Source organism: Oncorhynchus keta, chromosome 34, assembly GCF_023373465.1.
Source record: "Oncorhynchus keta strain PuntledgeMale-10-30-2019 chromosome 34, Oket_V2, whole genome shotgun sequence".
NCBI classification, from domain to species: Eukaryota; Metazoa; Chordata; class Actinopteri; order Salmoniformes; family Salmonidae; genus Oncorhynchus; species Oncorhynchus keta.
In genome coordinates this window covers 61,828,857-61,851,862 of record NC_068454.1, presented here as the reverse complement: position 1 = coordinate 61,851,862, position 23,006 = coordinate 61,828,857, and the positions used below count along the sequence as shown (strand labels likewise).

The window sequence follows — 23,006 nt, the reverse complement described above, 5'->3', positions numbered from 1 at the left end:
GCATGCTCCTGATGAGGTGACGGATGGTCTCCTGAGGGATCTCCTCCCAGACTTGGACTAAAGCATCCGCCAACTCCTGGACAGAGCGAGACATGATGTCCCAGATGTGCTCAATTGGATTCAGGTCTGTAGAACGGGCGGGCCAGACCATAGCATCAATTGCCTTCCTCTTGCAGGAACTGCTGACACTCCAGCCACATGAGGTCTAGCATTGTCTTGCATTAGGAGGAACCCAGGGCCAACTGCACCAGCATATGGTCTCACAAGCGGTCTGAGGATCTCATCTCGGTACCTAATGGCAGTCACACTACCTCTGGCGAGCACATGGAGGGCTGTGCAGCCCCCCAAAGAAATGCCACCCCACACCATGACTGACCCACCACCAAACCGGTCATGCTGGAGGATGTTGCAGGCAGCAGAACGTTCTCCACGGCGTCTCCGGACTCTGTCACATGTGCTCAGTGTGAACCTGCTTTCATCTGTGAAGAGCACAGGGCACCAGTGGCGAATTTGCCAATCTTGGTGTTCTCTGGCAAATGCCAAACGTCCTGCACAGTGTTGGGCTGTATAAGCACAACCCCTACCTGTGGACGTTGGGCCCTCATTACATTTACCCTCATGGAGTCTGTTTCTGACCGTTTGAGCAGACACATGCACATTTTGCTGGCTCTGGCAGTGCTCCTCCTCGCACAAAGGCAGAGGTAGCGGTCCTGCTGCTGGGTTGTTGCCCTCCTCCACATCTCCTAATGTACTGGCCTGTCTCCTGGTAGCGCCTCTATGCTCTGGACACTACACTGACAGACACAGCAAACCTTCTTGCCACAGCCCGCATTGATGTGCCATCCTGGATGAGCTGCACTACCTGAGCCACTTGTGTGAGTTGTAAACTCCGTCTCATGCTACCACTAGAGTGAAAGCACCGCCAGCATTCAAAAGTGACCAAAACATCAGCCAGGAAGCATAGGAACTGGGAAGTGGTCTGTGGTCACCACCTGCAGAACCCCTCCTTTATTGGGGGTGTCTTGCTAATTGCCTATAATTTCCACCTGTTGTCTATTCCATTTGCACAACAGCATGTGAAATTTGTCAATCAGTGTTGCTTCAGTTTGATTTCACACAAGTGTGATTGACTGAGTTACCGGTACATTGTGTTGTTTAAGTGTTCCCTTTATTTTTTTGAGCAGTGTACAAACTGAACAAAAATAAATGCCACATTCAATGACTTACAGTTCATATAAGGACATCAGTCAATAAATAAATTAGACTCAAATCTATGAATTTCACATGGGAATACAGATTTTATTTAACCTTTAACGAGGCAAGTCAGTTTAAGAACAAATTCTTATTTACAATGACTGCCTACCCCGGCCAACGCTGGGCCAATTGTGCACCACCCTATGGGACTCCCAATCACAGCCAGATGTGATACAGCCTGGATTCGAACAAGGGACTGTAGTAACGCCTACACATATGTTGGTCACAGATATCTTTAAAAAAAAAATAGGTTGACACACTGCCAAATTCTCTAACAACAACATTGGAGCAGCTTATGGTAGAAATTAACATTAAATTGTCTGGCAACATTCTTGCAGTCAGCATGCTAATTGCACACTACCTCAACTTGATACATCTGTGGCATTGTGTTGTGTGACATAACTGCATATTTTAGAGTGACCTTCTGTCCCCAGCACAAGATGCATCTGTGTAATGATCATCAGCTGTTTAATCAGCTTCTTGATACACCCCACCTGTCAGGTGGATGGATTATCTTGGCAAGAAAAATTTTGTGAGTAACATTTGAGAGAAATACATTTTGTGCAAATGGACAGTTTCTGGGATCTTTAAATTCAGTTCATGGAACCAACACTTTACATGTTGCGTTTATACTTTTGTTCAGTGTACACACAAATATAGAGAAATTAAAACATTTGTAACATCGTAACAAAACAATGACCATGGCACACATGATTCACTTAAATGTTTTATTCCCATGTAATACATAAAAAAAGGCCACACAAATGCCCAGATTTCCAAAAGCATCTTAAGGCTAAGTTCATCATGAAAACCAAGGATCCTATGGTTCTAACAATGAACTTAGCCTTAATATGCTTTTGGGAAACATGGCCCAGAACATAACCAAATTAAACCTTGAAACAGAATAGAGGGATCCATAAGAAAACACATACCACTACTTTAAAACAGTTTGTTGTTGATGCAAAAAAAAGTTTCACTGATCAGCGTATTTGGTGCTTGTTTCAGTGAAAAAAAAAAAAAAGTTGGCAACCCTGTCATTTTGCTGGAACAACTAATCATTTTGGCTCTAAAGGACACTTGTCAGGGCCATTTGCAATTAAACAGTTAATTACCATAGACATCAGTAACGTTAACGCTATTACAGAATGCAAATGTAATAAAATTAAAATAACCCTTTCAAGAGCAGATGTGGGGAATCAACGTCGTCTCCTGTCTGGACTCCTGCTGCGTCTCCGTCCACCACTCCTGTGTGGAACAGAGGGAGGGTTAACTCAACAAAATAATTTACAACATGTCAAATTTACACTTGAAATCAGTCATTTCTCTTTTCTCCCCCATTCAAGTCATGCCTCTGCACCCATTCTGTTCCCCTCTTCATATTAGACCCAAACAAGTCATCTTATACTTAAAATGTGAACTGGGTTTATGTTTCAAGTGTTCTCACAGCTCCAAACCCCTACAGTTACCCTCCACAGTAGACTACCGCTCACTCTACGACACTCACCTCCTCTTGCTCTTGGGTGGTCCTCTGACAAAGCCCCAGTCCACACTGATAGGCTGGCCCATCATGTCCTGGCCATTCAACCCTTCCATGGCTGCCTGGGCTTCTTTGTATGTCTCATACTCCACCAGCGCATAACCCTGTGAAAGGAATTAATGAGCAAATCCATGAGAAAGTCAAATTCTAGTCTTAATATTACGACGAGAAGGGCTTACCCTTCTTGTCGTAACGGTCGCAGGTCAACACGAGTACCTCTGTCAACCCAGACTAAAAAGGACAGGAAAACATACTGCAATACAGAAATGGCAGGTGTTGCTGTATTCCTAATTATCCCACAATGTAAAATGGCAGATCGAGGTGATCGAAATGCAGCTAGTTCTTAATTAAACAGGCTTTTGCGTCGCCATGCTAGGTAGCTAATGCAGCCCATTGGATTCCCTGAACGTGTGATGCCTAAGGTTGAGATGTGCAGCTGCAGGAAGTGTTGTGGAATTCAATGGCCTACTATATTCCAACCACACCACACTTAATAACCAGTTAATGACTGTACAGATACTGGAATGGCAAAAACGGATGAGGAGAATGCTTGTCAAATCCTAAATTAAACAGTGCTTCAATTGATTAACAACAATAACAGAATTTCAGTGATGGAAAAAGTACTCAATTGTCATACTTGGGGAAAAAGTAAAGATATCTTAATAGAAAATGACTCAAGTAAAAGTCACCCAGTAAAATACTACTTCAGTAAGTCTAAACGTCTCTTGTTTTAAATGTACACTAGTGGGAAAAGTACATAATTATCATACTTCAGTAAAAGTAAATGCTATACATAAAGACTGCACCTTTTTTCTCTCGGAGCAAACAAGACTTAATTTACAAATGCAGTATGTGTGTTTAGTGAGTTCGTCAGATGAGGCGGTAGTGGTGACGCGTTATTATTGATAGCTGTGTGAATTGGACCATAAGTCAGTCCAGCTTGAGCATTTGAAATGTAGCAAATACTTGTGTCAAGGAAAATGTACATCTTTTCTTTAGAAATGTAGTGGAGTAAAAGTGGTCAAAAATATAAAGACACCGCCCAAAAACCTACTTTACACCACCCTATAATTTTGTCTGCTTTGCAGTAAAGAAAGTAACAATTTCAACAAAAACACACATTGTCTTTTGCCCATGTTCAGTGTAATGCTGCCACATTGTGGCTTAAGAGCAGTGCACAACAAATTACACAATTATGAAACTCAATATTAGCCAGGCAAATTAACCCTGGCAAAACTGGCCAAGCAACAAACCCCAAATTAAAATGTGCTGTGTAGACATGGGGATTCGGCCTAACCTTGAGGTAACCTGTTCTTCGGTCCAGGTTCAGATGTAGGTTCTTGATCTCTCCAAACTCTGCGAACTTGTCGTGGATGTCCTCCTCAGTTGCCTCTTCATGTACCCCAGTCACGAAAAGGATCCAACCCTCCACAGCTGAGAGAATCAAAAAACATGTCTGTGTTAATTAAATCACTGCCTCTATGGTTAACTAGGGTTACCACTTGCTATAACACAATATTTAAATTAAACTGAAATTGTTATGAGCATTTTAAAACTTGGAACGATGTACAAAAACACAGTTTCAAATCAACCCCCCATTCAGAAGTGACTGACAAAAGAATGTCCACCCTAAATTCATTATGGCACTTACATCTCTGAGGACCTGGCTCGTCTCCATCCTGCTCCACTGTATCATAGTCCTCTCTCACTCTGGACCTCGCTCCCTCCTCTAGCACAGCACAGAGAACAAAGGGAATCATGCATCCCACCCCAAACATACAATTGTACACTGTCCTACACTATTGAGAATTCGGAGAAGCAGAATACAGCCAGGTTAGGAGTCAGAACTACAGTGTGGTAACTCACCTGAACCAAAACCTCGTCCCTTTCTCCTCTTTGCCTTCTCTTTTAACTTGTGGATGCTGTCTGGGGAATGAAGACATTACAGACACACGTTAGTGAACTGAAAGTACAGACACACCGACTTAGCTAGAGCATACCTAACTAATGAATAGCCCAACGCGTTTTTAAGACAGCTAGCTACAGTAGCTAACTCGACAGAAATAAATATCTAATAACTACGTTAGTTGACAAGTTATTACCGTGACCTCACAGTTGACAAACAAATTAATTAGCTTGCTTGGTCACATACAAGTTGAAAGGGTGTTAGCTAACGTTAATGTTAGCTATCATACGTTCATTTTAGAATGGTGTAACTTTAGCTAGTAAATTAGCTAAGCTAGTTTAGCTAACGTTCAGTAGCTCACACGCTTATCGCCATCGGGTTACAATAGTCGACAGAAGAAATGCTGATTATGTAGCTGGTGAGTTATTAACCCTGATCTCGCAGTTTCCAAACAAATGAACTGCCTACCTAGCTACCACTTGTGTTAGCCGGATAGCTTGCAAATGCGTTAGCGCAATCTACTCGCCATCTTTTAACAATGCCAAACATTCAGTAACTGGAAGAGTGGCAACTGTACACATTCACTAGCTAACACATATTTTTCAAACGACATAAGCACAATTCAAAAAGGTATTACACTACATAAGCCAACCAGCATGTTTGGATGGTTGCAACTAGGCCCAACAGCCAACACGCATCCACGATTTACGGATAATATTCACTCAGTTAGTCGAAAACTGCCCAAATACGCTGTATTAGCGAGTCCATAGCAAGCACACAAAAAACACAGAACCACTGTTTCATAAATTTTACCATCACCATCCTCATCCATAGCAAAGTCCTCGCCTCCCGCTTCATGAAGATCTAGTACGTCCGCCATGTTGTTAGCTCCTGTTTTTTGCGCTGATGCGCGTGAACGTTGACGATATCCGGGAAGCATCCCTGCCTGGTGTGTATTCATTAGTTGGATTACGATTTCAAAACGTTTCGTCTTTTGCTAAACGTTTTGCAACGGAAATTAGAATTTCTATATGACAAATGCAGGTTGGTCCCTTTCTGTTTGTTATGTTTGTTTCCCTTTGGTTTCTAGAGTAAACAGTAAACGGTTTCTGTTAACGGAATCCGACTAATGAATAGACAGACCGCTGTTATCAGAGACGCTATAGAAAGCGTATAAATATAATCCAATATATTATAACTAGAAATGTGAAATAAGTTAATATATGGGTATGGGCGTGTATTGTTCACATCGAATTATTTGTGTCAGTTAGTTTCAATTTATTAGTTGAATTTCACAGATTTAAATGGCAGGTAGCCTAGCGGTTAAGAGTATTGGGCCAGTAAATGAGCTGACTGGCTGAACAAATTTCGTTGTGCTCTTGAGCAAGGCACTTAACCCCAATTGCTCCTGTAAGTCGCACTGTGTAAGAGCATCTGCTGAATGACTTAAATGTAAATTATTTGAGCAGGCTCAGCACCTTGGGAAAAGGTCATCATAAAAATTCATACATCACATAACCTTGTGATGTTAGGTTACTTGGCTAGAGGTGAGTTATGCTGACTGCGTCCACGATCCACCAAGCTGCCAGATACCTAGAGAGAAAGATCTTCCTCAACAAAATAGGCTATGCCTTTCTGTAAAAAAAAAAGTTGCTGAAAGTACCTCAGCACAATCTTTTCCCATTCCCTGTGGTGAATCATAGACTCCATACAAAGAAAGATGCAGAGATGGAAAAATAATGAAAGAACTTGGAAATACAAAAAGTACTTTATCCACGAGTCGGAGGGTGATATTTATGAGAAATTGCTCAATCAACATCTAGGGTACATGTCACATTGGGATCTCTGGTCCAGCCAATCTAATTTGCTGAGATAATTACATTCCTAGGAGAGATTCAAAATAATGAATGAAGTCATATTACATATTTTCTGTCTTAATGAAGGGTCTTTCTATATTCATTCATGCAATGTGCAATTTATTTACAGTATGTCAGAGGATCATTCTTGCTGTATGTATGAATGATAATATGTATCATCATTACTTTAGATTACCCAGTACCCAGTAGTAAAATCCAACAGTACAGAAAAAAAATGGACATTGACCACATTAATAGCATGTGACTATAGGAGCACATGCCAGTATCTATGTTCTCAATCTACAAACTGAATAGGAAATGTCAGCTCTTTTGCTGATTCTAACTGATTGTAACCAAACCATAAAACAATGCAATTACCATTAGTTTCACATTATTACTGAAATAGATGTCCTCAGCAATAACAAGTTCCTATACAAGCAATGTATCTACCATTCCCCTGATGTGATGGGTTTATCTGAGGCCCTCTATGTTTCTGGCTGATACTGTAACACTAGTAATGTGCAGTGAGGCAATGGCTGATGGAACGTCCAACCTGGAAAGTAGAAAAGGTGTTGTCAGTCGTGTTACCATCAGTCTTTTTCTAATGTGCGTTTAATGGCTGTATAATAAAGACTAGCTCTTCAGAAGAGGTCAATTCAAATTGAAGTCAGTCAATTCAGGAAGTGATTTGAATTTAAAATCCCCAAACCTTTTGACATAAACAGCATCCCCTTTTCAGTTGATTGAGAACTCATTGACAACAGAGGCCCTTTTTCAATTGTTGTGAATTGGAATTTCAGTTTACTGGTATTAGCCAGACTAGAACTTATAGCCTTCAATTCGAATGGACCCCAACCCTGGTTAACACGCACACTACCAAGCTTTTCTCATTTGTGTTGCTGAGAGTTACTTCCCCCAAATCAACGTTATTTTTCTATAAAAATGCTAGCTCTGCCAATCCTTAAGAAAATAAGTTAATAAAACCCCAAAACATTGGAAACAAATGAGGGAAAATGAAATGAGGCAACTTAAGCACCTTATCTCAAACCCAATCAGTCCCCACACTTGGACTTTGTGTCTTTATTGGGACAGGCACCACATCAAGGTTCATCAGCCAACGCTACACATTTGCACATTCCACCTCAGGTCACTCCCTTACATGTTGTAGCCAATAAGATTTGGGCCAGGCCCCTTTTGTCCAGCAGGAGCTATAAAAAACCCTTGGCCCCAGACACAAGGTACCGTTAGGTCCAAGAACCCCCAGAAGTAAAGGTAAGTCTTCCATGGTTTTCTCTGTCTGATCCCAATGCCTCAGTATATTGGTTTAACACTTAAAGATTAGCCTCATATGTATTGTGTGTCTTTTTGTTAGTGTAGTAACCTCAAGAGAGATACATCAAAGTACTGTAAAGTTTTCATTATGACTACAAGGTTAAATATGATGCCAATTTCTACTGCGATCTTAATGTGGTCAGAGTTTCATCACATTTACCTGGTTTCACCAAGGATAAGTGCAACTTCTGAAGGTGAACAGAATATCTTTTGAGTGTCAATTGTCATGTAGTGTACGATGTTGCATCTGAAACTCCCTGTTGTCGTCCTAATCCTCGTCTCCTCTTCTGTGTAGATCCACCTTGCCCATCAGCAATCATGAAATTCTCTCTCGTCGCTGCCCTTGTTGTTGTGCTGGCCATTGGTAAGAATCCATTACATAAATTGTTCCGCAACAAAGAAAAATCTTTATGACTTTCTATCTTATCTGCATATATACTTATTACTACTCATGAATAGTAATTGAGTAACACATAACTGATAAACAAGGTAATTCAGAGGATAAATATTTATTTGAAAATCAAGCCCTTTACTCCTCTGCTAATCTATAACCTCTTTAATCATAACTACATCCATCCTTGTTTTCAGATTGAATTAATACTGTGCGTTATAAACACAATACTGTGTGTGTAACTAAGTGTGTTTTCTGTGTGTGCGTATGACAGGCTGTGAGTCCGGTTCCCTGGTGAAGCGTGACATCCCTGCTGAGATCGAGACTCTCACCAAGTACTTCCAGGACGCCATTGAGACAGTGAAGTCTCATGAGCTGATCAGCCAGGCTCAGTACGTCACTGACCACCACACTCTTCCAATATATTATAAAATAATAGAATACTTCTCTTGAGGGGAGATTCTATTGCAGATCAACAAAATAAGTACCATCAACTCTGTATGGAGTTGAATCTCTTCACGTTTAAGATATGAAGTCATTCAAATTGTTACTATTCATTTGATTTATTCGTAACATTGTACTTGACAGGGATATTGCATCTTAAACATGTCTGTTTTCACATCAGTCCCATACAGTCGGCTTTAAAGCTAGCTTGCTCCCTGAGCCTACAGCTGTTGGAAAACGTCTCTCTCAGTGTGTCTCTCTACCCATAGGGGTTACCTGGAGGAGGGTAAGACTCAGATCACACCTCTGACCGACAAGATCCAGGAGCATGCTGAGAAGATCCAGGAGCAGATGAAGCCCTTCGTCAGTGACATCGAGAAGCAGGTGCGTCCCATGGCTGATAACCTGCAGGCCCAGTTCATGCCTCTGGTCGACAAGATGCAGGCCCAGTTCAAGCCTCTGGCTGATGACCTGCAGGCCCAGATGGAGCAGCTCTTCCAGACCGTGGTTGACCAAACCAAGGCTCTCCTCCCCCCCCAGTAAAGCTAACGTTACATCCCCATAGAAAGGAAAAACCATCTCCACTCTGTCTGTTTCACCTGGGTCAAGTCCAGCTCACTCCTTCTCTTGACATCATCTTGAAATTATGCTGAAATTTCACCAATAAAGGGCTTGAAAGGTGGCCATTTTGTCTGTGATTATTTTCCCCACTAGGCTACCACTAGGGTTCAAACCCCCGAGCTGTCGTTCTGCCCCTGAACAGGCAGTTAACCCACCGTTCCTAGGCCGTCATTGAAGATAATAATTTGTTCTTAACTGACTTGCCTAGTTAAATAAAGGTTAAAAAAAAAAAAACATGGGCACATTGCAGATTAAATTAATACACTGTGTACTGCTGTGTAATTTAATGAAGGTTAAAGGTCAAATTATGGGGTTGAAATTAGATACATTTCTGGGCGGAATTTGATGGGAAGTGTTGTTTTGATATACTGACCTTTGGGCCACTCTATCATATAGCCTATAAGCAGAGTTGGGTAGTTTACTTACTAAATATAATCCGTTACAGTTACTAGTTACCTGTCCAAAATTGTAATCAGTAATTTTGGATTACCCATACTCAGTAATGTAATCTTATTAATTTCAGTTACTTTTAGATTACTTTCCCCTTAAGAGGCATTAGAAGCCAAAAAGGATCCATCAAACGCATTTGGTGTGTCATCATAGTGGTCTCTAATTTGTGGTCAGACTCAGGTGGAACAAACTAAATTTGCCCTTTTTTTCAAGGCTGAATTGAATGTCATTGAGGAAAGGAAAAGTGTTAATGTATTTTGTCGCAAGCAAGTAATCCAAGGAGTAATCATCTAGTTTTTCAAAGTATCTGTAACCTGATTACACAATTTTAGCTGGAACTACTTTTAGTTGTAATCAGATTAAATGTACATGATTACATGCAATCAGTTTCTCCCCCACCTTGCCTGAGTTGTTAATATTCTTAAATAGTCGTTTGTATTGGATGGAGTTTAGCATCAGCTAAATTTAGATTGTTATATTAAGATATATTCATGTCATTGATTGTAACCTTGTCATACTACACACACTCATTAATGCATAGAATAGAATGTCAAAAAGATTACAATGAAAATCTGATCTGACTGACTAGATAAGTGGTGAAGTAGTATTGCTTGTCCTTTGTCTTGATGATATCATAGTTCTGTTGAATTGCCTGGGCAATAGAGACATGCAGGGACTACAAAGTGCATGGAAAAAGAAAAGGTTACACAAAGTCAGAAAAAGGCACTAACATACAGTCACGATTACACATTTAATAGGCTATAACTGATTTACACTGTGGACAGGGACTTGAGCCAAGCCCCTCGATGTCGCGGAAACCATCATCTATGATCTGATCCATGCACTCACGGCAGAAGTGGTGTCCGCAGGGATGGCGCCAAAGTCTCCAGTGTTGAATGAGACCGCAACGCTGACAGCCGCGCAGCATAGTTGTGTATCCGAGAAGCCTGACATGAGTGACTTCCGAGGAATAGCCTACCACGTAACTGAAGGGGGTCAAAATAATAATATATATTTTTTTAATAGTGCAATTCATAGGCCTAATCATCATCACGACATCACCATTACATTCTTAAACTCTAATCCCACAGAGCTCGACAGTTTGTAGTCCTAAAAAACTAATGATTGACATCTGGTGACCATTACTATGGGCAAAATTAATGGGGAAAGTATAGGGTTTTGGAATAAATGCCGAAAATAAGGTATGTGGTTAAAACAGGTTTATGAGATTTTATACGTTTTGTTCTATGAGGTATCAGTCAGTTATCATGATCTTTATGAATTACAAATCCTTTATGTGCGTTATGTTTTTTGAAGTTACATACATTTTTAAAAATTCACAAAAAGTGATGTAAGCTGATTAAGATGACCTCGTAGAACAAAACTGTATAACATCTCCTCAGCCTGTGTTTACCACAGATCTTATTTTCGGTGTTTATCCAAAAACCATACAAAAACTCCATTCATTTTCCCTTAGGCTTTGTTCAACGAACCATGGCAGAGTTAATGCCTACAAAAAGACGTCATCACTGTTGCTTTCTATATCACCACCACCACCTTCTTCTTCATCATCATCGTCGTCGTCGTAAACAAATGCTCTCCTTTCAACCAACCAGCGTGCCGGAATGGACATTTGGGACGCTGATCCCTCCCATTTCAGGTAGACTAGACTAGATTGTTGTCCGTGCATCCGTAATGTTAGTTTATGGTTTCATATTCATCATCATTGATACAATAGCCTAAATAAAAAGGGTTGCAGTTTTAGACGGAAATTTTATTGAAGTTTACCTAATTTAAATTTGGTGTAGGCCTACCTGTCTTTCGAATTTTGTCCTCTCAACTGGCAGCGCGGGAAGATGGAAAACATCACTCTCAAAAATCTCTGCAGTCCCTTCCATACCCTCATTGCTTTGGAAAGTCAATGGAAAAGGGTGAATGGGTCTGAAAATGAACGAGACAAAGAGTTAAGGAATGAGGCAATGGTGTTTGTTCAGCCCAGGCTACAGCTTCCCAGATATTGTAACTTGAATTTAGGCCTGCCTACATACAGATATCTCCATTTTAAATAGCCAACAAAAAAAATGACAGTACATCATAATGGAGAGATGGTTGCAATCTGGAGAAAGTTGTACATCCTTTAAAAATAACTATTAAATAAGTGTTGATATGGGACCTGCATATTAGTTTTTTTTTGTCTCAAAGCAATGAGGTAGACCATGACTTGTTGTCAATTTTGACACATAACAACAAAATCACTAGTCTTCCACACAGCTATGGACTCTTAAGATGAAAGGCTGCATGCTTTATTTAAAACTCACATAGAGACACATTGGGTGTGCTGTAGCAACCCAAAGAATCAAATAATCATTCATCAAGTCAACGTTGAGTCTGATTTGGGAAAGAATAATATGTGTACTTTATCTCCTTATAGTCTCATTATTAGCATGATGGCAGTGCATCTAAGTGTAAACAATAAGTAGGCCTATGCCCCCCTTGAATATACTATGCTAAGTAATTTGATAGCATGATCTCATCGAGCTTCACTTTACTGTACCCTTGCCTATTCAGTTGCCAGGCTACAATATGTACTCAAGGTGGCCTCCTTTAGCTAATGTTTAAAGAACTGAAGCATATTTTCAGGGAACCTCAGCCTCCTTCCAGCTGAACTAATCTCTATACATCACAACAACCTTCAGGCTGAAGGCTAAAGGCATTTGAACGAGGTAATGCCAGTTCTAGGTGACCTTCTCCTTGTAATAGAAGATTTAATGAAGACAACTTATCAAGTGCCCTTACTTGCAATCAAAGAAGCGTATGACAGAAAGTAAAAAATAAAAATGACATTATAAGTTTTATACCTCTGCTCATTTTGATATGGCCAGATGTCTTGTCAGTTCTGCAACGTTGCCTCCTTGTAGTGAACATAAAATAACATATATGAACCATATTAAACCTAATTCAAATCTCGACTATGGGGTAACCAGGGATTGCCTCTGAGCTGTTTGTATAACATATGTCCACCATATGTCTGTCTGACTTCTGTACTCATAACATAAACGTATCAGTCAACATCAGATATCAAATGTTCTAGCGACCACTGTTAAGAAGCAGCAGCAGCAGTGCAGATGTTTATCAGACCATTAACTAATGACTGCATGTCTCGTCGTGGTGCATCACATCATTTTTCATAAACTCACCGAACATTTTAGAACTGCTTTAATACATTTGGTAACACAGGCTTCATATCAGTGGGTTATGAAGGCGTATGAGGGACATGATCCTTAACAGATGTTGTTTCTGTAGTGTTAAAGAGACAGTTGGTGGTGGTGCCACCTTGCTCTACAGCCTCTAAGACCCTGGGGTGGTAGTGGAAGGACAAGGCCAGGGTGATGTAGATGGGCACACCAGCTGGATGGAGAGCCAGTGATAAGCCCCAGTGATAACTGGGTATCAGGGCACACTGTGTGCCACAAAGGTTGGCACATGCAGTTACTGCCCTGTAAGTTAGGCATAGAGGGAAACCCTAAAGATAAGCTGTGTCTTTGAGGTTCCCTTTGAATTGATCTGTTTCAATAACGTGTGCATAAAGTTGGATTTCAATTGTATTTTTGAGCTCCAATTCAGTTTTTTATACTGGGAATATAGACATGAATAGCATAACAAAAGCAAATGGTCATGTTTGTGCAATGATGTGATGATTAATTTATTTATTTGACTATGTTCTGTCAATTATTAATAACTATTATAATCACAACAACATGTATTTTCTTCCCTTAACTCTTGTTGTTGCCCACTGAATATTTGGAACATCAAGGTATTGTGTAGTATGTACATATTGTATTATTCCCCCCAAAACATCTGTTACTGTAGGCTGGTGAGTGATTTGGAAAAAGACTCCCTACAGTGCAAAATTCATTTCCAGAATGTCGAGGGTATTTGTAATCACGCAGCTGACCAAATTACACAATATTTACGTTCTGGGTTACAAATAAATAGATTGGTATAATTTCACTACACAAGGAGTGTTGTGTGTGTGATAGATTGGTATAATTTCACTACACAAGGAGTGTGTGTGTGTGTGTGTGTGTGTGTGTGTGTGTGTGTGTGTGTGTGTGTGTGTGTGTGTGTGTGTGTGTGTGTGTGTGTGTGTGTGTGTGTGTGTGTGTGTGTGTGTGTGTGTGTGTGTGTGTGTGTGTGTGTGTGTGTGTGTGTGTGTGTGTGTGTGTGTGTGTGTGTGTGTGTGTGTGTGTGTGTGTGTGTGTGTGTGTGTGTGTGTGTGTGTGTGTGTGCCTTTGATAACATGCTCTGTGTGTCTATAGTCTTTAGGACAATTCTATGCCCATGATGTCCATGCACTCTTCCTTAATAATCAAAGGAGAGCTAGTTAGACATGCAGATTTGTATCTATCAAATCCAATGAGTATAAGCTGAAGGATACTAGATAACCCAGAAGCATATAGTGCATAGAGATATAATGCACTGGCTCAGAGACAAACCATAATTGACTTTGATTATGCAGGTAGAGAGCAGGTTAACATGATCAAATATACCATTTAAAATCATGACATGTCAAGATCATAAATCATACATACATCTGTATGCACCCACATAATGACAGGACTACATTCTGCCCATTAGCAAAATGGAAGGTACTCACCATGTTTCAATTTAGGCACCTAGAAGGGTCATCCAGACGGGCTTGATCTGCGTGTGAAAAACAGCGAACCCTGATAGAAAAGAAACGGTGGGCTATTATGGGAGCCTGAAAAGCACTTCAGAATTGGACAAAAATTTTAGAAAAGAGAGGAAAATAAGAAAACACTACATGGAAGCCACACTTCAAGATGGTTTTGGGCTGTAAAAAGTGGGGGCCAATCCAATATCTACAGTTCCAAACGCCTTGTCTTTAAGAAGAGTGCTGTATGCTTTGGTCTCTAAGGAGTAAGGACACAGGCTGTCTCAATGGGCAGTGGGGAATACTGATGGATATGTTTTTGCTGGCATGGGATATGTTTTTTACTCAAAGCTGACAGACAGACAACCCCCATGCACACAGGTGCTAGCCTATTCAAGGGAATTGTGTAAAAATGACATCACTGAAAATCTGCTCTGAAAGCCTTTCAACATAAAAGTCCTTCCTTCCACTTTGAGTTGCTCTACAGCACATTATTTTCTTTCTTTCTTTCTTTCTTTCTTTCTTTCTTTCTTTCTTTCTTTCTTTCTTTCTTTCTTTCTTTCTTTCTTTAATAATGTAATGCAATACTATACAGTACATATGTAGCAGCATTATATATTTTCACACATATATAGTCACCATGCAAAAATGCAGAATATTTGTTTTCACAGTAGTTGCCATTTTCTGTGAATTTCTTCAGAAACAAATGACCAAATGAAACATATTTTTCCCAATTGTCTGATCCTCCTGTTATTTTCGGTCTCTTCAATGCTGAAATACCACTTTGTGAAATTACAGTACCATTTTGAAAAGTAGACGCAGGCAGCCAGCAATGTAGAAATAGAATGAATAGAACAAGGTTGGTAGCTCTAAACCTGGTCAACTCAAGGGTAGACTCGCAATGGCTGCCTGGTATTGTGATGCAATAATTCCCATGGTAATTTTTAATGTTCTATGAACTGATGCTGGATTGCCATAGTAATCTAGAATGTTCATTTAAATTATGCTGACTGATGAGGCTCATGCAATAATATAATAATAATAATAATAATATGCAATGGAATGTATTTGTTGTAATGTCAGTTGAGTTGACTCAACAAATGACAGCATAGATTGAAAGGTACACTTCCTTTTACTTCTTGGCATGGGTCTAGGTTGAAGATGACAAAGGTTAAGACAAGATGGTTCTAATATCTATTTGCAACAATGGGGCCAGCTACTGTATGCTAGTAAACAATGGTCTGGTAGCCTAGCGGTTAGAGCTTTTGGGCCAGTAACAGAAAGGTCGCTGGTTTGCATTTCTTAGCCGACATGGTGAAAAATCTGTTAATGTGCCCTTGAGCAAGGTATTTAACCCAAGTTTGGTACAGGTGTGCCATACTACTTTGGCAAAAAAAATATATATATATATAATAAAATAAAGTCATAACTTGTCCTCCTAACCTTTTATATTCAACCTAGGCATGGGTATACTCAAAAGTGCTGCCAGTCCACCGGTTATTCCATAATTGACTTGAATAGGGATGTGCGTTCTGTTCATTCTATTTCTATGGTTGGCAATTCATGTGCATAGCCTCAGCAACAATGGAGTGCTGGCCTTGGTGATGGTTGCTAGGCAATGGAGGAAATACAATGGCCTCCTTGGAAACCAAAGGCCCTTAAGTGGACTAAAAGGAATGAAATCACACAAAAAAATATATTGATGAGGAAAACAGTGATGCTGTGCACCTTAGAGAAGACATAGAACAACATATTGCTGTGTTGTAGCACATGGGGAGACAGGAAATAGTAGGTACCCCTGAAACGTACGTTGGACTTGAATTCTAGTTCCACGCAGAGCCTTATGGCTTTGGTTCCATGTTGGCTAGACTTATCAATCAATCAAACATACTAATCAATCTAATAATCATTAAATGTCTGGCTTGTTCTTGTGTTCTGTTTGTCTGTGATTCATGTAAGATGTCTCTTGTTTGACTAACATTTCTTAGTCTAGATGTGGTTACTGTAATAACAACAATCACAGTACAAATAGGAGCTACCCGTGTAAGTTTACACAAAATATGGAGTTTGTTGTCACTGTTGTGTAATCGGTTACTTCCTCTATCAGATCACATCAGACCTTCACACGATCAGGACATTCCGTGTAAGATGAGGACTGGATGAACCAATTGATCCACATACAACACATTTAATGATCCTTGTGTATTTTAGACAGGCATTGACGAAGTGTACATGCGAAGGGGCTGAGGCTAGAGTGTAGCAGGCTTTACACATATAGATGTTGGGTTTGGCTACAAAACGGAAGCAAATTAGAGAGCGGTCTTAAAAACAGCAGCAGTCCACTTGGGCTTGACAATAGTGCTTCTGCTGTACAATATTGTTCTTTTGTGTGGCTAGATGAAACAGGTGCACTTTGCAAGTGGTTGACAGCGGGAAAAGAGAATTCCTAGCCTGTATTTTTAAGAGCTAGTTTGTTAGGAGCTAGTCCGACTAATGAAAATATGGGGAGTTCTCTCATTTAATGAAGGTTTATGCAACTGCAGAATAACCACATTATATGTCCATTGTCATGTATATATCGAGATGCCTCAATTGCAATCAAACATTATTATCACACAACAAAGCGGACAGTGTTTCTTCTTTGATCAAAAGGAGCTTATGTGGTGAGCTAGGCAGGAGGCGTGGCAATGGGTGTGGTTGCAATTGTAAAGGTAATTTCCTGCGATTTAACATATTCTGCCTTGGAGCTGAAAGTATTTTTCTGTTTTAAATCAAATTTCCTGCATTTCTATGCATTTTTGCCATGGCTAATGCTGTGTTCTTATGCTCAAACATAATAACAAAATCTATACTCCTGAATTCATAGTTTTGGGAATATTCGATTCTCCCTGACTGTCTAGCTTTCATTTCGATGAGTTAGCTCTCAAAGACTATATAATGCAAAATATATAGGTCCATTATCGTTTCTACATACATTATATCTGGTTTTAGTCGCTTAAGTTTACACTGAAAGCGTTTTTCCATCTAGATGTTTTTCTTCTAAAAGCAGTGTTTGGACCTAGACGGCTCGAAAAAAAAAAACACTTAGGTGGCTCACCCAATCATTTTCTATGCAGAAAAATTCCTGTCCAGTGTGAAAAAAGTAAAACAATTCAAATTAGATTTCAAGTTCCGATGACTAAATTGTTTTTTAGTCCACAACCAGACTGCATTATATGCACTGCACATTTGACACCTAACGTGATAAATTGTAGACGTCTGTGGGCATTAACAAGGTAAACACACTAAAATGAAGGAACCCACTGACCTTCTAAGACCAAACCATAAACTCAACTCAAAGATTCTAAGAGCCATGATGTCCTATTTCTTTGAAAATGCTCCTCCTCCTCTCAAATGAAATGTCATCTCTCTCCCAGCTCTGTGCAGTCTGTTGTGGAGAAACTGAAGCACCCACTCCAAAACAACACTATTATTTGCTCCTCCTGGGGCCGACCCCTGAAGTGTTCTACTCAGTTAGAGCGCCTAATGCAGATTCCATTTCAGTAGCTATTAGGCATCCTCCCTATCTGCCAGACCTGCCTATTGGATATACATTCTGCCCCATACCCCCCCCATCCCTCCATCCCACCCCTGGGAAGCCCTGCAAACTGCTTATTCAAAAATTGCATAAATATATGTAATGACATTTCGGAGGCAAAGAGGCCTGTGTGGTTTTTAATTCATATTTAATGGCTGTCAGGCTAAATAGCGGGCCCACTATCCTAAATGGGAGCTGCTCTGCCACTCCCCTCCACTTAGGACTGATAGTTGTCTGCTTTGCTGCTCCTCGTGGCGCTCTCTCTTCCATCCTTGTTCTCTAGTTGAAACAGAGTAGTACACTCTTAGAAAAAACAATTACAAAAGGGTTCTTCGGCTGTCCCCATAGGAGAACTCGTTTTGGTTCCAAGTAAAACCCTTTCCGGTTCCAGGTAGAACTCTTTTGTGTTCCATGTAGAACCAAAATGGTTCTACCTGAAACCAAAAAGGGTTCTTCATAGGGTTCTCCTGTGGGGACAGCTGAAAAACCCTTTAAGGTTCAAGATATAACCTTTTTTTTCTGTAGCATGTTCCCTTACTTAGGTTGTTAAAAACAGCCATCTGAGTAGATCAGCCTGAGAAGTGAGGATGGCAAAAATGACCATTTTAACTGAAAAATGACCGTTGTAACTGATTCTATACTACTGATAGGACAGTTGAATAAACGTGACCATCCTCAGACAATGTAAAAGTGTACTTCATAACATCATAGAAAATATACACAAATAACTCAATGTGCAGACAGTCTGTGGACAGAAAAACATCTCCCCAAAATAGTTTTTCTTTATTTAACTAGGCTAGTCAGTTAAGAACAAATTCCTATTTACAATAACAGCTTACCGTGGGCCAATTCTGCTCCGCCCTATGGTGCTCTCAATCACGGTCAGTTGTGATACAGCCTGGAATCAAACCAGGGTATGTAGTGATGCCTCTAGCACTGAGATGCAGTATCTTAGACCGCTGTGCCACTTGCTGAAGACAAATACAAGAAGACAGCAGGAAATAATTGGTAGCAAATTTTTAGATGTCCAGATAATGTACGTATTCTGATGACATTGACAAATAGAAGTAGGCCTACATTACTTTGCTCGGGCCTCTGAGTACAGCCAATGACTGATCAGTGCAACAATACACACTGTGAAATAAAACGGTACCCAAAAGCCAAGAATAGCATTAAGTCATCACAAACAAAGAGGAGGGGTGGGTTAAAAAAGCATAATCATAATTACTACTACAAATATTGATGCCCGTCCAGCTTCTTCTTCTTCTTTTTCCAGAGTTGGGATGAAATGTAAATAAATCTATCAGGGCAAGGAGCTGGAGGCTCGTGTTACCACTACTAACAGTCAAGAGCCTTTTCATGCTGCCCAGGAGGGCCATTCCTGTAACGCTTGCACACTAGAGAGGCCCACAAATCATCTCTCTCTCTCTCTCTCTACTTCTCTCTCGTCTTTCTCTCACTCTACCCTCTGTCTCTTGCTTTCTCACTTTCCATTTCTCTCGCTCTCCTCTTTCATCCCTTTTTTGTATTCAGTTCTTGTTTGTATTAATCTTGTATTAATCTTCACCCCATTCCCGGCCCATGCCCCTTCTACTATCTTATTCTCCTCCTCTTTCTTCACTCTCTCTGTATCCTCTCCACTCTTACACAGCTGCTTACATGCCTGAGAATAACACAATGGACCAAAGACAACCATAAGAAATGTAGTATTGTGTAGTACACATGCATGTAGAAAGAAGGTGTCGGGGTGGTGCTCTGTCCCTCATCATCATACACTATTCTCTTATCATCATATCCCTTATCTCAACAAACAGGTTGAAGCTGATCATTGATGAGCGATGATACTATCTCTGTCCCTGATCCATGCTGGGCTCAGCCTCTATCGATCTGTCTGCATGGAGGGATAGAGCTTTTCTAGTTCTGACCCACACAGGCCAAGTGGGTCACATGGGTCGCGACCACTGTTTGGACAGATCCTAGGAGAGGTTAATAACCATGGCAGAACAACAACACACAATAGGGAAGGGTCATGTCAATGTTCATTCAATATGTTTCCTCATTAATTCTTCAGCGGATGGTGAGATATCATTTTCTTTTACATTGACCTACAAACTGAAAAGCTTTGAGAAAACATCAAGACTGTGTGATAATACGTCACATTTAATATTTTAAAAGAAATTGTGCAAAATATGACTTTATCTGATTTCATTTATGTGGAGCAGTCAGTCCTCAGCTTAACACAGTAGCAGTGTTCTAAGTACTCATAGATGAGGGGTAGCGCTTCCCTTTTTTAGCCCAATTCCAAACCACACCCTAGCCCCTATTCCAGACCCTTGGTAATTCCCTCCTGTCAGATCCATGGCAGGAAATCAACATGGGGCCCTAAGGGTATGGGGCTGGAGATTGGTTTGGTATTGGGCCTTTATCTCTGACATCTCCTGTCTCAGGATCAGTTAGTAGCACACTTAACAGTCATACACTTGCTGTTCCCATTGCCGAGTCCAGGTGCCTTTTTGTCTGTATTGCTTTCTTTCTATGATTGTCTTTGTTTTTCACTGTGGCAGATCTCCATCTGATGTTTGGAGTTGACTTAGCTCCTGAATCAGAGCATCAATCAACGGTAATTACTGTCAGGCTTCCGGTAGGCCAACCCTCACACCCATATGGACCCGGTCTATCCATCCTGGCCAGTTGTCAGCTTTATAGGCTGGGGCCTGTGTGAAAGTGGGACTCTAACAATGAAACACATTTGACATGTGATTGAGGCATTGAGCCCCAGGGTTTGGCACTCCATTCAACGCCTCACTGCCAGAGCCAATTTACAGTATTCACAGTCTGCCACTCATTTTGTCTACTGTGGATTATCTGCTGTCTGCTTCTTCCTCTATTATAGTGTCATCACTATCAGAGTGTATGAGTGATCCCATAGATAGAACCATTCATAATGAATCAATGATAAGGCAAAAGAGAGTTTGAACAGGTGCTTTACAATATACATCATGCTGAATGATTCATCAATATTCTCCGTTCTTATGTTGATCAGAAGCCTCATTGTATCGTGATAGGGTTGATGGAACTACACGAGTGCATGGGATGTGTGTTTTTGTCAAGACCAGGAGAAAGCAATGTGAAGCCTCAGTGGGCGGCCATCCCAGGTGACTCCAGTCTGTTCCTGCCAGTTCCATAAGGATGCTTGGTGCGTAACTTGGAATGAGCTGCATGTGCATTCATGAGTGCTGTAGGTCTCACCTTGTGTCTAATTCAGTTATAGAGTGTGCTGCTGCTCACCCCAGGGCACAACTATCCAGCTAAAATACATTAGTAATGATGCTCCCAAAGATAGAGCTGGAGATCTGGGCCGAGGAATCAATAGAATGAGGGGAAAATGCATAACAAACTGTAAGGAGAGCACTTATGTCTAATTGAATATATACAGTAACTATCAGAGGGGTCCGGTGGGTTGTGATTTTGCTAGGTTAAAAAATATTAGGGAATAGGTTAAAAGTATATACAACAAAAACCCAATATTGGATTGAGATGGAAATACTTTAGATGGTAAGATTATCAGTGTTTGATTGCTTCTTTCTTGGGACATAACAGGTCTCTCTTGTAAAATAGATTTTCAATGTGAAACGGAACATCTGTATGAATAAATGATAAATGATTTGGTTCTTAGCAAAAATGTATTTTCAGAATAGATTAGAATGGGTTGAAAACATCTGTGTTGATTTGAAAGCAGCACCGAGGTTCATCAGTGAGAGGAACATGTTGTCTGTCAATGGGAGGCAATTGGCCTTGGACCTAAACATGTGAGTTTATATAAAATAAAATACAATTGTATTTGTCACATGCTTTGTAAAAAACAGGTGTAGACTAACAGTGAAATGCTTACTTGACCAACAATCCAGAGAGAATGAAAACAGAGAAATAATAGGAAAGTAAAACATGTTATAATAAATACACAATGAGTCATGACAATTTAGCTATATACACGGGGTACCAGTACCAGAGTCGATATGTAGGGGTAAGAGGTCATTGAGGTAGATATGTACATATAACTAGGATTATTACCTGATCATCTACCTACACTCAAAGCCCACCCAAATATGTTATCTTCCATTTATTTAATTTGGTGTCAGCTACCAACTTTGTGTCAGTACACAATACATTTTTTTCACTGCAAATTCACTTCACTGTTGGTAAAAAATGAGGGTAAAAACTGTTGATAAGCCTTTTGGTCCTAGACTTGGCACTCCGGTACCGCTTGCCATGCGGTAGCGGAGAGAACAGCCTATGACTGGGGTGGCTGGGATCTTTGACAATTTTTAGGACCTTCCTCTGACACCGCCTGGTGTAGAGGTCCTGGATGGCAGGCAGCTTAGCCCCAGTGATGTACTGGGCCGTACACACTGCCCTCTGTAGTGCCTTGCGGTCGGAGGCCGAGCAATTGCCATCCCAGGCAGTGATGCAACCGGTCAGGATGCTCTCGATGTTGCAGCTGTAGAACCTTTTGAGGATCTCTCGAAACTAAATCTTTTTAGTTTCTTGGGGGGGAATAGGCTTCCTGACTGTCTTGGCGTGTTTGGACCATTCTAGTTTGTTGGTGATGTGGCAACCAAGGAACTTGAAGCCCCCAACCTGCTCTACTACAGCCCAGTTGATGAGAATGGGGGGCGTGCTCGGTCCACCTTTTCCTGTAGTCCACAATCATCTCCTTAGTCTTGGTTACGTTGAGGGATAGGTTGTTATTCTGGCACCACCCGGCCAGGTCTCTGACCTCCTCCCTATAGGCTGTCTCGTCATTGTCGGTTATCAGGCCTAGCCCTGTTGTGTCATCTGCAAACTTAATGATAGTGTTGGAGTAGTGCCTGGCCATGCATTCGTGGGTGAACAGGGAGTACAGGAGGGGACTGAGCACGCACCCCTGGGGGGCTCCAGTGTTAAGGATCAGCGTGGTAGATGT

At 40.7% G+C, this 23,006-nt stretch overlaps 2 protein-coding genes and 1 long non-coding RNA gene across 5 annotated transcripts; 1 reads left to right on the top strand and 2 right to left on the bottom strand.

Moving 5' to 3' along the window:
* Nucleotides 1-1,968: 1,968 nt before the first annotated feature.
* LOC118367458 (RNA-binding protein 8A-like) lies at nt 1,969-5,664 on the bottom strand. Of its 2 annotated transcripts, none has more exons than XM_035750961.2 (6): nt 5,511-5,664; nt 4,658-4,717; nt 4,443-4,520; nt 4,089-4,225; nt 2,759-2,895; nt 1,969-2,499 (listed from the first exon to the last, which is right to left on the bottom strand). In XM_035750961.2, the coding sequence occupies exons 1-6, from the start codon at nt 5,656-5,658 to the stop codon at nt 2,451-2,453; spliced, it is 609 nt and encodes a 202-aa protein (XP_035606854.1). In that variant the 5' UTR covers nt 5,659-5,664; the 3' UTR covers nt 1,969-2,450. The 2 variants fall into 2 exon arrangements, with proteins under 2 accessions (XP_035606854.1, XP_035606855.1); XM_035750962.2 differs by having other exon boundaries at nt 5,517-5,649.
* Nucleotides 5,665-5,683: 19 nt separating this feature from the next.
* LOC118367459 (type-4 ice-structuring protein LS-12-like) lies at nt 5,684-9,402 on the top strand. Of its 2 annotated transcripts, none has more exons than XM_035750963.1 (4): nt 5,684-5,741; nt 8,181-8,249; nt 8,551-8,668; nt 8,990-9,402. In XM_035750963.1, the coding sequence occupies exons 1-4, from the start codon at nt 5,729-5,731 to the stop codon at nt 9,261-9,263; spliced, it is 474 nt and encodes a 157-aa protein (XP_035606856.1). In that variant the 5' UTR covers nt 5,684-5,728; the 3' UTR covers nt 9,264-9,402. The 2 variants fall into 2 exon arrangements, with proteins under 2 accessions (XP_035606856.1, XP_035606857.1); XM_035750964.1 differs by lacking the exon at nt 5,684-5,741 and adding an exon at nt 7,737-7,825.
* A 136-nt stretch (nt 9,403-9,538) lies between these two features.
* On the bottom strand, nt 9,539-14,811 carry LOC118367460 (uncharacterized). Its single transcript, XR_004822115.2, has 3 exons — nt 14,449-14,811; nt 12,650-12,702; nt 9,539-11,732 (listed from the first exon to the last, which is right to left on the bottom strand). It is a non-coding gene; the product is annotated as an uncharacterized LOC118367460 (long non-coding RNA).
* Nucleotides 14,812-23,006: the final 8,195 nt, after the last annotated feature.

Excerpts from the sequence above, each read along its gene's own strand:
- LOC118367458 (XM_035750961.2), bottom strand. The coding sequence starts at position 5,658 with ATGAATACACACCAGGCAGGGATGCTTCCCGGATATCGTCAACGTTCA. Across the intron at positions 4,521-4,657 it reads GGGACGAGGTTTTGGTTCAG|AGGAGGGAGCGAGGTCCAGA; the intron begins GTGAGTTACCAC and ends GTGCTGTGCTAG. Across the intron at positions 2,896-4,088 it reads GAAGAACAGGTTACCTCAAG|GGTTATGCGCTGGTGGAGTA; the intron begins GTTAGGCCGAAT and ends TTCCTTTCACAG.
- LOC118367459 (XM_035750963.1), top strand. Across the intron at positions 8,250-8,550 it reads TGTTGTTGTGCTGGCCATTG|GCTGTGAGTCCGGTTCCCTG; the intron begins GTAAGAATCCAT and ends TGCGTATGACAG. Across the intron at positions 8,669-8,989 it reads GAGCTGATCAGCCAGGCTCA|GGGTTACCTGGAGGAGGGTA; the intron begins GTACGTCACTGA and ends CTCTACCCATAG.